The sequence below is a fragment of the Camarhynchus parvulus genome, chromosome 5 (assembly GCF_901933205.1).
Source record: "Camarhynchus parvulus chromosome 5, STF_HiC, whole genome shotgun sequence".
In the NCBI taxonomy this organism is placed as follows: domain Eukaryota; kingdom Metazoa; phylum Chordata; class Aves; order Passeriformes; family Thraupidae; genus Camarhynchus; species Camarhynchus parvulus.
The window spans coordinates 21,329,403-21,343,977 of NC_044575.1; the positions used below are offsets into that span (position 1 = coordinate 21,329,403).

General features: G+C 49.9%; 1 protein-coding gene across 2 annotated transcripts in view; it reads right to left on the minus strand.

The window, feature by feature from the left end:
- ALX4 (ALX homeobox 4) overlaps window positions 1-14,575 on the minus strand; it is a 44,456-nt gene that overhangs the window by 11,086 nt on the left and 18,795 nt on the right. For both annotated transcript variants that reach the window (XM_030950547.1, XM_030950546.1), the window contains exon 3: window positions 3,866-4,176. In XM_030950547.1, the coding sequence (XP_030806407.1) occupies window positions 3,866-4,176 (311 nt within the window). The remainder of the gene's footprint in view (window positions 1-3,865; window positions 4,177-14,575) is intronic.

A 14,575-nucleotide genomic window follows, 5' to 3' on the forward strand; every position in this document is an offset into this window, starting at 1 on the left:
CCTACCCCCACCATGGCAGTGGTGGGTGAGGCTGACCTCTGCAGATGTGGTGGTGGGCTGGTGGCAGCTGTGGGGTTGTGCTCATGCCCTGTGCTCAGCACCCCTCACTGCATCACTGCTCTGATGCAGGTAAGAGCTGCCCACCATGCTCAAGTCTCTTGTGCTTTTACTCTCTTCTGGAAGTCCCACAGCATCCTTTCTCCCCATTCCTGTCCTCTGACCCTGCTACCCTCCTCTCTCTGCTCAGCTTCCATCTGTCTGTGTTCAGGACCCCATCCCTCTGTGAAAGGCCAGGCCGTCTCTCCTCTTGCTGGAGATGGACACCAGCCCTTTGCTTTTCAGACTGCAAGAACAGAGCCAGAATTCATCCTTGAGTGCTGAAACTGGACACCATTTTATCAGTGGCCTGGAATGGGAAATTGGAGCCTGGGATGAGAGAATTGAATAACTCGAGCTTGTTTTCATTTCATGTTTAATTTCCTGCAGGCTTAGCTCAGTCTTTCCGCTCCTTCCACCAGCCTCCCAGGGTTTTATGGGGGAAAAGGGATCAAGATATATTACTTCTTGCTTTGCTTTGCTTTCTTTCTTTTCTTTTTTTTCCAAGGCGGTGATTTTGCTACAGCGGAGTTTGACATTTCCCTCTCACTTTCAAGCCCCCACCGCATCACAGGGTCACCGCCAAAAACATTTCATTAATGGTCCCAGCAATCATAAAGCTGCCTCTGAGGGGGGCTGGCTGAGGGGTTAGATTCCCTGGCTGTGAAGCCTCCTTCCAGTCCCATCCCCTTCTCCTCTCCCAGCGAGCAGTCCAGGAGGCAGATAGTGATAACCCAAGAGAGATAAGCAGCCAGGGCCAGGCTGGCATGGGCTTGGGATGTGCCTGTGTGTGTTTCTGTGCAAAGGGAAGGAATAATGTGTGAATGCACGAGTCTACCTTGTTTTTCTAGTGCCACTGCCTCAGACATCTGCTGCAGACCTGGATGAGCTGAAAGAGCCTCAAGCAGTTGCCGGTACCAAGCAGAAGCTCTCTCTGGGGCTCTGCAGCCCCAGACATAGAAGAGGAGAAGAAAGGAATGGGATATACATGGTGTGTAGGACCTACATGAACACAGCACCCCCTGTGCAACCTTGCAGGTTTGTGGCTGAGCCATAACAACCTCTTCCTGGCTGTGCCTCTGCACAGAGCTTATGCATGGCTCCTACTTTTGAAAACAGGGATGTGCAGTATCTTAATAGTACATGGAAACAAGGGGCAAGGTTGTGGGGAGTAGGCAGGAAAATGTTGCATTGCATCACAGGGGGAATTAACTTTGACATTGCCAGACACCAGTACAGATGGCTGGAAACTGAGGCAGGCAAGGAAAGGGAGCGGGAGAGGGGCCAGGCCACGAAATGCCACCGCTTCACGGGCAGTATGGTCCACCTCATGTATGCTGCTGGCATGGGCTCTTCTCCAGACACCAAAATCTCCAGCAGCTACTTCACTAATGAAGCATGAGCTTGGGAAAGGGATGGAAAAATCAGAGCTGCAGAGCCTGTCTGGGCTCTGCATCTGCTCCTGCCTGCAGTGCAGCTGGTTATGCTCCCCAGGAAGCCAAGCCTGGCCAGAGGGGATGACCTCCAGCCAAAAGCTGTGAGAGGGAGCATCACACCTTAAACCTGTGCCTCACCTTTCTGCCATCTTGGTTTGCTTAGTTCAGCTTTGCAGGCAGCTGAAGCTGACCTCCAAAAAATCATTCCAGGGCAGGATTATCTTTTAAATGACCATATTTTCCTTGGGAGAGGGGCTACTGAGCTTCCCTCAAAGCCCATGAGGCTGCAGCAGGTGTGTGCCCAAACAACACCCCCAGCACCCACAGCAGCCAGAGGCTTTCCCTGTGCAATGGAGGGTGTCTGAGCACCTAGCACCTGCTGCTCTGGGCACAAGCCTGCTGTCCTTGCTCTCCAATGATAGGAGTGTGCTCTGCTGCTGATAGCACGGCAGGCCTGCATCACGAGGTGGTGGCCTGGTGCCAGCCCATGGCCCAAGTCACCAGGTCCTTCCTGGCAGAGCCAGGGAATGACTGAAATGCAAGTGCTTACCCCTTTCACCATGGGGTAAGTGCACGAGCAGCCAGGCCACTCAGACAAGCCCTTCAGCAGCTCTGTCACACGAGCCCTGTCATCGCCATCCCAAGTGAGAGGTGGCACTGGCAGGGAGGCTGTTCTTGGCTGCCTGTGGCAACAGGCTAGTCGCATGCTTCTCTCAGAGCAAGCTGAAATTCCTCTTTGCCAAATATACTCCTGGCTACCTAGGGAGTTCTTCTGCCCTCAGCTGGAGTGTGATCCAGTAGTAAAGTGGGGAAAAATCTCAAAATGAAGGGTCATATGTAAGGAATGTGTAGTTTGCATCTGCCTCACCTGCCCTGGCTCTGATGGACAGCCCTTCGCACTGCCTGGGACATACAGTAGCTGCAAACCCTGGCTCAGAAGTGAGCAGGAGGAGCTTGCCACCCTCCAGCACCTCATTCTCATTCCTGAGCTGAAGGAATGTCATGCACTGTGCAGCCAGTAACCCGATGCTGTGCTCAGCCTCCCAGGAGACCCCATTAGCACTTGTGGTGTGTTCTTGGGAAATGAAGAGCTGCATGCACTGGCACAAGTAAGGAGCTGGTGTTTGTAGCACTGCCTTGCTCTGCCCGTCCTGCAGTGCTCAGCATGCTGCACTCAGGATCTATGGGAATCACTGCTTCCTACTGAAAGACAGCCATGCCCAGCCTGAAGAGAAACAGCTGTGGGGAGGAAGAGCACACCAGCCCTGCAAACCAGTTTAGGCAAGCGCACAAGAAAAATTCTGCTTCTGGCTGAATTCAAGTGAATGTACAAACTAAAATGGACTTAATCTTGGATGTGGGACTTATTTACAACAATTACTTGTAAAGATTAATGCAGAGGCTGGTTGGGAGCTGGAAATATTCCTGGTATAAAAGATAGAATCAGATCTCTCCATGGGCCAATTATTCTTGATGCTAGTGCAGGTTTGGGGGGTGGTGAGCTGGCAAATGCCAGCAGACGGAAGTGACAGGATTAGCTGTGCTGGAGAAGGAGCTGGCCACCAAGGCGTGAGCTGCGGATGTCCGCCCCGTGCAGTGGTGCTCCTTTTTGCACATGCTTCTGAGACCTGACAAAACCCGTTTAACCTTGACTCACAGGAAAGAGCAGTAGTCAGAGAATCATTCCCTCCTGTGATGTGCATTTTGGGTCTGCTAGTCCCCCAGTTTAGTTCAAGGGAGCTAATTCATGAGAGCCAGCACCTGTGTGGGTGGGGGTGATTGAGACTGTCAACAGTGTGGCTGTTTGTCTCTCCTGCTTCTCCTAAGGTGGTGGGTGCACCTTTTGCCTCCAATCTCCAGCTTTCATGCAGTCTCAGCACCTGCCGAGCAGCAACAAGAGCTGCCTCTCTTGCATCTCCATGTTCTCTGGCACTGAACTCCCAGTCACCCTGCAGCCCCATCTGCCAGAAAGAGCCGGTGCTGTGGAAAATCTTGTTCCCACTCAGACTAATGAACCTGTGTCCCCTGCAAGCCTCCTGGAGAGAGCAGGTTTTGTGCAAGCTTTGTTCAGGGTGGTGGTGAGGCTTACCCACCTGCTGTCCCATTAGCTCAAGGGCAAAATGTGTTTCTGTGAACACTGGATTGCAGGACACAGACCAAATAAAGGAAGTGACACCAGTGTCAGACATGGATGTACCTCATCATGCTTCCCCTGTGCCACAGGTCCTGATCAGGGCTCAGCTGCCTGCAGCTTATGATGGGGCTGCAAGGGAACCTTGGAGGTTTTTTGCAGCTCATCCACCCCTTACCCAGCCCCAGGATTTCCCCCATACCTGTACACGAGCCTCAGTGAGGTCTGTCCTCATGGCTAGCTGCTCCCTGGCATAGACATCAGGATAGTGGGTCTTCTGGAAGACCTTCTCCAGCTCCTCCAGCTGGTAGCTTGTGAAGGTGGTGCGGTTCCTCCGCTTCTTGCCCTTGTTGCTCTCCGAGTCAGCCTTGTCCATGGGGCTGGGGAGGTCTGTGCTGGCCCTGTCCTGGGGCACTTTCACCCCAGCCTCCTTCACGCTGAGGTAGCTGCTGTCCATTGCTGAAGGGTCGGAGCTTGGCTGCAAGTCAGGCTCTCCCAAAGCGCTTTCCTTACCTGTTTCAGTGGGAGGTAGGGGAGGGAAGAGGAGGGCAGGTTTGACCAGGGTTAGGGGGCAGGGAGGGAGAGAAAAGGAAACAAATGTAAATCTTTTGACCTATTTTGCCCAGCACAGATGGGCAAGAGGAGGTTGGGGCAAGCTCTCTCAGCTCCTGCCCCCTCTCAGAGACCCAGCACACTCAGGTGCACATACCCCAGCAAGACCCTCCTTCAATCTCTCAACACCCACATCAGGGTTGAATGTCATGAAGCACTACATTCCTTGGTCCTGGCCACGGAAAAGGTCTCTGGGCTGCAACCAAGGAATGTAGTGCTTCATGACATCCAACCCTGCTCCTTGCACCATGCATGTCCCCTGTCACCAGTCCATCTCTCCTCCTCTGCTGGATAACTCAGTGTAGAAAATCAGGAGTACAGAGCAGCCACATGAGGTGCTCAGTGGGGTCTGTTTTCTGCTCCTGCTTCCTCAGGCAGTGCTGGTGTGTCAGCAGAGGTGCTCCTGACTGACACTCCCAGTCACTCCCACAGCCTTCTGCCAGGACTTGCACTGCTTTTGGCGAAGAGGTTGTGAAAGGGGCAGAGGACAGTTTGAGACACCTGCAGAAACAGCACCCCATGTGTGCAGGGCAGAGGGAAATGAGAGGAGTGGGACAGCAGTCTGGGGCACTGTTCCCACCTGGTTGCCCTCAACAATTAATTAATGAGACATGACATATGAGAGCAGTATGGCAGGGAGGAGAAAGAGGTTTCAAGCCCTGAACCAGTGAACTGGTTTCTTTCTAAAAACCACCTTTGAGCTTTGTAAATGGGGTATATGCACCCTCAGGCACAGGCACTGTGTATGTCCTCTCCTGCACACCTCCTGCCTCCAGTGACAGGGGTGTCCCCTTCATTAGCAAAAGTGATGCTACGCCAGCAGGACCCTGGTGGGGATCCATGGCTCTCCCTTATCTGATGCCACTGCTCTGCATGGTGGGCTGAACCCAGGACAGAAAAAAAGGGATCTGTGTGAGCAACTGGTCACCTGGCATACAGGGCACAGTTAAGTGTCACACCTGGCCACATTTCTGGCTGGGATCTTTGGGCAAAAACATGGTAGCCCTACTGCAGGTTTTAACCTTGAGCCACTGTGCTCAGTTCCTAAATGTGTGGGAAGTGATACTGTGGTATTTTCTATCCTCTATGCTCTCCTTACCAAGCCACATCAAGTGTCTCATATTTTTTTGAAATTTCCCTTTAGTCTATTTTTAAAACTTACCAGGCCAGGATCAGTCTTTCTGGGAAACAGTTCCACTATTTAGTGATGTCCCCACTGGGAGCTTTTCCCAGGCAATGTGATAGGGTCATTAATGCCAGCTTAGGCATCTTCGCCTGTGTCTTTGGCAATACTCATCTCTTGTTACAAAATCCATTTGCTAATTCACTATATATTTACAGTTTAGCCCTTCTGTGAACAGCTCTGTCACAGCCAAAAGTCCATGAAATTGTTGTGAGAAGGTGCACAGTGTACAAGTCCTTGCCCATCTCTCACTCTCACAGCTGAAAGGCTGCACTGAGGTGATTGGGATGAAACCAGGAGGGTGAAATGTGACTGTCACCCTCAGGCATGAGAGCAAGGGTGGCCCAGGATTAAGCCTGGGGGAGTGAGCTGTGAAAGGGATTTAGGAAGAAAATTGCCCAGGTGCTACAGAGGGCTTGTAGGCAGACCTTGGATGAAGGCAATGGAGCTACTTGCCTCTTTCACCCTACTGTGATTTCAGATTTATTGCTTTCTCTAATATTGTTCCTTCAGACTTTTGAGGAGCTCCCTATAAAGCTCACCAAAGCTTGATGTCTATCTCAGCTTTCTTTGTTTTGATCCTTGGGAGCATTTTGCAAAAATTTATGCTCTCTGGGTTCCAGAGCCAGTGTCTAGGGCAGTGACTGACACACTGCCTCCTCTTTGAACCTGCCTTCTCCAACTGGCTGACCTCTCCCACTGCTCCTGGGGGATGCAGGTGGACAGGCCTGTCCAAAATGGGCTGGGACAGTGCCCTGCCCCACAGCCTTGGTAAATCATAAGCTACAGAAATGATATTTGTAATTTTTACAACTGAAAATAAAACAGTTCCAGAAAGTCTGCAGCAATGGACTACCACTTATGAGACTCAGTAAAACAGAGTAATAAATAAAGTATTCCAAGAGGTTGGTTGGTTTTTTTTTCCCTTTCTCTCTTTCTTTTATTATTTATGATGTCAGGAAGCTCAGTACATTTTCCCCCACAGCTTTGCTCTGGCTGCCTCCCCAAGCCCCCTGCAGCTCCAGCAGCAGCAAACACAAGACCTGAAGCCTTTCCTTGGGAAATCCTCTGCTGGTTTTTATCTGCCTCAGGAACTCAGTTAGCTGGGGAGGGGTCTGCACAAACACACACAAACACAAACACAAACACACACAGAGAAAAGCTCTGTGTCTGTTCTGATTTTGTTGACAGCATAACTCAAACTGTAGCTGAGAGCTGGGCCCAGGATTTCAGCAGTGATAAGTTATCTCCATTGCAAACCATCAGCCCCAAGGAGCAAGGGCTGTCCCTGCTGCACACACAGGGGGTGTTCCCATGCCTGCTCTGCCAGTCCAGAGCCCTCCTTGCAGCTCAGCCATGTTGCTCTAGTGCTTCTGCCCTGCAGCAGACATGGGCTTCCTCACCTCCAGCCCCTGAGGGCCCTGGTAGGGATGAACTGTTTCCATGGGAGGGGCAGAAACTCTGGGATGGAGGGCCTTATGGCAGTGCTGAGAGGGCATGGTGTGCATCCCAAGAAGCAACTCTCATTCCCTAGAAACAGGCTCCCTGACCTTAAACAGTCACGCTAACTGCTGAAGTGAAACAAATTGCATACATCTGCATATGGATATGCCCAGACTTCCTGTAACTGGAGATGGCCTCAAAGTTTCAGTGCAAAGTTTGGGGTGTCTGTTTCTAATCAAACCTAGAGAGACCTTGAGTTACATATTGTGAAGATCTCTATGACAAGGAGTTGATGTGAGCACCACTGCACCCTTACAAGCCCGATAGCAGAGCTTGGTGCCTCCTTCACTGCTTGCCAATCCATCCTTGCCCTGGCAGTAGTAGAAGGAGGATATTTTCTGGCTTCCCACAATCATACCCTGCTCTCCCAATGCCTTGGCTGCCTGCTAGACCATCAGCACTCCCAAGACCTTCCCTGAGTCACCCTGTGTTATCTGCCATGGGACAGTCCAGGATAACTGGGCATGTGGGCCCCAAGCATCTTGCAGCTCCTTTTGGGCAGGAGAGATGCCTGCATTCCCACTTCTGCAGGGGATATGCAGAATAATGCCTTTCAAATCTCACCACATCTGTCCTGGGAACCCTACGGAGGAGAAAGAGGGTGCAGGAGACACAAAACCACCTTCACCTGTGTCCACGAGGTAAGGCCCTGAGACAGCAAGGCATTGCACTGCTCTGCTGACACACTCCTGGAGGGAACAGTCATCTTTATCATGCTGTCAGAATGTTTGAATTCACAGCTTGTATCTGTTTTGTTCCTCAGGTGTGCTATTTAGAGAGGGTGTTGAAGCAAAATCTTTGCTATGTACAATCTTATCCATGGAATTTAATTTAGAGCAAAGTCAGTTTGGTGCATCCACAGGGATGGAGACTGGGATATTTCCAACACACACCTTTGGGTCCAACTTGAAATGGTAGATCTGCTTTGCACAGCACATGCATGACAAGCCACAGCTCCTGCCAGATAGGCTCCTTCACACAGATCCTGTGATGGCAGCCCCACAGCCCATCAGGCTGCAGGACAGCAGCGTGGCCAGCACAGCCCAGGGACACAGCCAGCACAGCCCAGGGACACAGCCAGCACAGGCTGGTTTCCCCTGGGCTGTAGGTAAAAAAACCTGCTAGGTCTTGGCACTGCTAATGTACTGCTCTGGCAACATCTTGTCCAAGCTATTACAGTCTCAGCGAAGAGCTGATGCTATCCCAGTCCTGGGAGGCTTCAAGAATAGCCTGGAACTCCTACTGGCATGTGGCAGCTCACAGACATTGTCTGTCTGTGGACAACCCATGTCCAAAGAGCGCAGCACAGGTGGCATGGGGCTGCACCAGCCTGCCCCTCTGCCCCCTCACTAAATGACATTGGAGCCTTCTGCCTTCCTGTCCAAGTGTGGGCTCAGGGGTGTTCCCCCCTGCTCACCCCCAAATTCCATGGCCTCCAGTGCTGGCAACTGCAGGGTGCCTCTCCTTGCCTGCACAGCCATGGTCTAACTCTTCATAGCAATGGCCCTTTAAAATAAAAAAAACCTCTTAATGTTATTCTCTCAATTCTTGCTTAAATACCAGTGCTAAAATTTTGCCTAGAGAGGGTTCAGGCAGTGCATTTTACACTTCCTACAAAGGCAGATTTGCACCACAGCCCAGCCAGCACACCTCATGGACTTGGCCAACTATAGGAGCCTTATCCAACTCCTGTGATCTTGCCTTAACACATGCTGAAATGATTATACCTGTTTCTAAGCTGTCTGTTGCAGTCTTCTGCCTCCTATCTGTCATTAATGTCTGGAAGTCAGCGCAAGACTATTATTTTAAAAACATCCACATTTTGGGTTATATAGGAAAAATCAAAGTGACTGAATTTTAGACATAGAAAGACCCAAACACTTAGGTTTATTTCTGTTCAGGGAGTCAGTGCTCTTGCAGTCTGCACATGTAGAAAAGATTTTAACACTTTCTTGGTTGTATGTGGCATCACTGATTTTATTTGCAATGATCAGATGCTTAATCATACTTTCACTCTTGTGCTCAACTGAAGTGTAAAACTGGGCAGCATCCATCTCTTAAATGCAGGTGGTATAATTCTAGATAGGACATGAACCATTGGCTTCATTCTGGGAGCTGCAGTTACCATTTGCTGCTAAGCAGAAGCTGGTTGGAGCATCTGCATTTCAACTCTGGACAAGGATGAATATACAGCCTGTCCATCCCTCCCAGACTGGGCCTCCTTTGGTTGATTCTGCAGAACCTGAAGGAAGGCTGAATGTGGTCTGTGCTGTTCCTCTGCTCATGGTACAGCATTCACCGACTCCCATTGTGCTCAAGAGACCACTGCATGAATGTTCTCATCGGCATGGACACTGTCCATCTCTGCTGAGCTTGTCAAAGCTGCTGGCACTGCTGCTCTGCTGCCTGCAGCCTCCTGAGGCTCTGCAGCAAAGGGGGGGACACACTCAGTGGTTACTCATGGTGGAACTCACAGACTGAAAATAGCTGTGAAATACCTGATCACCTTGGGGAGGTAATTACAGGCAGAGTGAAGTCCCACAGAAAAGTCTACTTGTAGAAGAATGAAAGGGGGAAGGAGTGTTTCTCTCTACTGTGCTCTTCCTCACCACACCTAGGACACCACTCTTTGAGAAGAGACTTTTTTTTCTGATCAGAGCATACAGCAGGAACAATACTAAGGCCTGGAGCAGAAAGGTCTAAAAACCTCCTTCTGTTCCTGAAAAGCAGTCTGGAGACAGTGTCAAAGGTCCCACACAGTAAGTCCATGGGTGGATTTTTGGTGGTCCTGAAGCCAGTGTATAACTTGAGTCTCTGGCTCTACTTCCACTGTGTGCCTGGGAGATGTTTCTGTGGGAGGCAAATTCACCTCAGTCCTGGCTGCACTTAAGCCCTCGTGTTCCTGGCTGGCTAGTTCTCCTGGATTAAATCACTGTATGAGTTTAGGGACAGATGGCTTGATAAACATTAGCTCTAGTGCTGCTGAGAAGTTTACATCACAGCAAGCCTTGGGAATATGCACTATTTACTTGGGAAAATTGCTGTTCCTCTCACTTTTATTCTGAAGTAGTTTTTTTTTTCCCAATACAAACATCTGTTTTTGAGGGCATGTGTTGCTTTATTGCCTGATTAGCTGGATTCACACACCCTGTGGCTACTTGGGGAGAACTCAGCATTGTCTGTACAAACACAACATGTGCTGCTTGCTCCTCTTTCATGTTTTTTAAAGGACGTTAACAAAACTGGCTTTTACATAAACAAATCAATTCTGAAAACTCTGAATAGAAGCTGTGGCTAGAGAAAAAGGCACAGCTCATTCCCCAAGTCCTTTTTCATGTGGCACATCCATCTAAAAGCAGGAAAGTGCTGACTAGCAAATTTTGAAGGCACAAAAATGCTTCCAGCAACCTGCTGCAATTTCAGTTGACTTTCTGGCTCCCAGAACATGATATAAGCAAAGAGCAAGAAAATGTACTGCCATTGTCTCCATGGAGAGAAAATGAAACTGCTCCATTGCATACCATGTCTTCCTCACTACTGAATGTGAAGGGGGATTATTGCTTATGCCAGTATTCTGGAGTTGGACATCTCAGTTCTCTCTGATGAGCCCATTAATTTCCCAGTGACATAGTTTTTTCCTCTCTGACACCTGAAGGTCTTCAGTGCTGCAGGGCTGACACAGTGCCCTGGGGATATACCAGGGTCAGCCACAGGATGATGTGACAGCAGATGGAAGTGACAGCCACCTCGGTGATATCAGAGCCTCATTAGATTCCACACAGGTGTTCCCAGGCATAGGGCTGGGGGTGATCAGATACAGGCTTGCAGCATGCCAGGCCATGTGCAAAGTTTGAAAGTATGAGACAAGATGGGTCAGCTAATGCATTTTAAAATGTCTCGTTTCCCACATATCTCACTGGCATGTCAGTGAGAAAAGGAAGCTAGGAAAAAATGGTGGAATTCTGCTCCATCCTACTTGTGTCTCTGCCTAAAGCAGTGCTTGTGAACCAAAAGCCATCTAGAACCTCTGAACTGATATATCCCCAGTGAGTACCAGCCAGGGAAGATGGACAAGGCAGACAACTATGAGAAGGGGGCTTGAAAGGGCTTTCAGTTTCCTCTTGGCTCTGGTTTTGATACCTTTTGGATAAGTAGTCTCCTCCTTCCCAAGCAGTCCTGCATGCCTTGCCATGACAGTGATCACCTGAGGGTTTTGGTTTTTCCTAAGCTCCTCAGAACCAGATGTAAGCACCTAACTGCTCTGAAGACTTAGCTCAGTGTTGAATAGATGAAATATATGATTTCATTATGAAAAAAATCATCATCAATAATATTGGACAAAGTATTGAATGGTGTCATCTCAGTCACAGACTCATACCTACACACAGAACAGACAGGTCCTCAGTGCTGTTTGTTGAAGACTTATGTTCTCCACAGACAGGCACCCTAGGGTTTTGCACACCTTGATGCTCTGTCTCAGTGTGGGAACTCTGTAATGCTCCTGTCTGAACTGAGTTCTCCTCCTGGGACATCCTTACTGGCTGTCAGCATCTGGAGCAACGTCTGCCCAATCCACCAGGTCTGCCTTACTTTGGGATCATTCAGTTATCCCTCTGTTGTGTTGTTTTTAGAAAAATCTAGATCCAGCAAGGTTGCTGCTCCTCTGCTTGGCTGCTATCTCCAGCTGAGTTAGTGACAGTAGCATCTACGGCAGCTGGGATTCAACCCCCTCCCTGTGCTGGGGCCCTATGAAGTCAGGCCCTGCACCTGCAGCAGGGAGAGGTAAAGCTGTGGAGCCTGGGGCTGACAGCAGTCAGTGCCACTCAGTGCCTGCAGTAGCACTGAGTGCTGTTCACATGTGAGTGACAGCTGAGATCAATGCAGGGCTTAAGGCTAAGCTCTGACTGAAAGGAAGAGCATAAGAGTTCCCATCAGATGCAGATTTATGTATTCATCTTAACCTTACCCATGTCGTTTGGCCACTGCAAGGATCTGAAAAGAGAGAAGGGGGCCCTTTTCCACAAGCTGTCATCTTCTCCAGAGGTTTTCCCTGCATCCAGTCAGTGTCTCTCTCTTCCCCACAACCTGCCCTGGACATTTCCCCTACAATTTCCACCCCAGGCTGTGTGCTGGATGAGCAGGACCTCTGCTCTGACAGGGTGAGTGAGAGGTATGAGGCAGTCATGCAGCTTCCACACTTCAATGTGTGTGTTGCCTTCCATGCTAACCACACACCAACTGAGACCCCACCAGCCGTCACCTGTGACTGAAGGTATAAATCAGCCATCTAGTCAAGGAGAGAGTGGGGGATTCTACTTCCTGCTGGTGAGGAAGGCTGGGGAGACAAAGCTGCCTGAAGGGAGATGATCCTTGCTCTGATGTCTGGCTATGGCACAGTTTAATTCCCTGCTGCCAGCTTGCAGAATGATTCACCCCATCCTGTGGGTTGGTGCCTGCCTGGACACTGTTCACGTCATTGGGTTGGTTGGTCTGTCTGCCTCTCTCTGCATTCTTCTGTCTGTCTGCTTTGCAAAAGCAACCTCTCTGCAGCAGAGACAGCCAAGCATTGCTGAAGTTTAGCTGCCTCCCAGAGGTGACTTCTAGTTGTCTGTTTTGTGCTGCTGGTACCAGGGCTGGACCTGCAATCTGAAAATTGCCGGCTGGGAAGAGAGGCAGTGGGAGGGAGTCAGGGCCATTTTGTAATGGGCGGGGCAGGAGCTCAGCTGCATCTGCATTATGAAGTTCTGGTTCAGATTAATGACGGATGAACTTCAGGGGCTTGTGGGCCCTGGCCAGGGCAGTGTCCAGGAGGCTCTGCCAGGCTGAAGCAGCCAGCCTGTGGCCCTAGTCGAGCAAGGCATTGCAGCACATGTGTGTCCCTGGACTACCCTTGTGCTAAAGTGCAGTGTTATGTACTTCAGATGGGCAGTCAGGCAAGCCCAAACAAATCTTCCCAACACTGCTCCCATGGTGCTCCTTGTGCTTCTCAGTTTGGGCCCTCAGGTGCCGCCACGGAGAAGGCCTGGGGACTGCTGAGTCTGGATGAGGTGCTGTGGCAGCCCCATTGGAACCCAAGTACAACACAGCTCAGGGGGATTTGAGTGCTACCAATTGCACTTGGAAACTGGAAAGCAGGAGTGATAGAAAGCTGGAGTAAAAGCAGAAAACAACCAAAGTTGGCTGAACCTCACAGAACCACAGAAAGGGTTGAGTTTAAACGTTGAGACAAAGTTTGGGCAAGATTTCTTAGCAAAGCAGTTCTGTTGTTCTTCAGTTTTATACAGCTGATTAGTAAAGAAAGGCCAGACAAGGGAAAAAAAACCTTTCAGCCCTCCCCAAACCTGCCTGCTCTTGGAAGAACAGCTATAATTTAATTCCATTTCAACTGCACATTGCAAAACTCAAGGCTAGCCAGGTTTGGGAAAATTCCTATGAGCACTAGGCTTTTAGAAGCATTCCAGAAAGGAATGCGGTTTCTGGCTACCAAACCCACTAATTCACCATCACTGGGCCTGGGCAGCAGACTGGCATCAGCTTTTACTGGCAGAGAGTAGTAGGGCAGCAAAATCCTATAGTGAAGCAAGAAGCAGCACAATCAAACTGGGAACTTGTCAACCAAGAAGCAAGACACAATAACCAACAGCAAACCTGAGAGCAACAGGTTGTTTCCCCTGACCTTTACACGCTCATCGTGAGGTGGGGACAGTGCTGCAGACCCACAGGGGTTTCCGGCAGAGGAGGTGCTGATGCCAATTGAGGTGGGAAAGCCCAGACTCCTGACATGGTCTGAGGGTGGCAGCAGCAATGACTGGTACCAGGGGCTCTCATCCCTGGTCTCCATGAGCCCACATGCAGTGCAGGGGGTACACAATGACATCAAGGTCTCTCTGAGCTTGAGAGTTGTTCTGAGGTATTGAGGAGACATGGCTGCACTGCATGGCCTGGCCATGAACCCCAGTGTGTCTACACCATAGCTGAGGAGAAAGGGCAAAGACAGAAAAATCCATCTAAGACTGGCTTGCTTGGAAACTCCAGTTGACCCTGACACAGTCTAAACAAATATTTTTTAAAATTACTCAGAATGCCCCGGTCTTCTTATATGTATCCCCAAAGACTGTCATAAAATATCTGCAGAAAGGACTCCGTGAACCGCTCCTGCCCTGCTCTAGAGGCACATATTTCAGCTCCAGTCAAACTGAAGTTTAATAAACCCTTGGCCTCTGTAGGTTCCCTCCAGCCTCTGCAGCAAACAATTCACCCCTGCCTCAGTCTGGCTCTGGGTCTGTGTCCACCGCTGGTGTTTGCCATGATCTGCCAACACCGCTGCAGCCTCTGATGGGAGACCACCATTAGTTGTGAGTGCTATGCTCTTGCACCTCACAGTTTTTTCTGCTGGGGCTGTGACAAGTAGGGAAAGAATGTTTGAAACTCTCCCTCATTTGCCATCAGCTCTGAAACATATATACCAGCTTAGGACTTCTCTGGGGCTTTAGCTCCACATCCTTCATGACCTGGAAGACAGAAGGTATATGTTTACTATGGAGTCAGGATAATCTAAGTCTTTTGAGTTATTCCAATAGCTGACACAAGCCACTGTGCTTGGTGAAATACTGG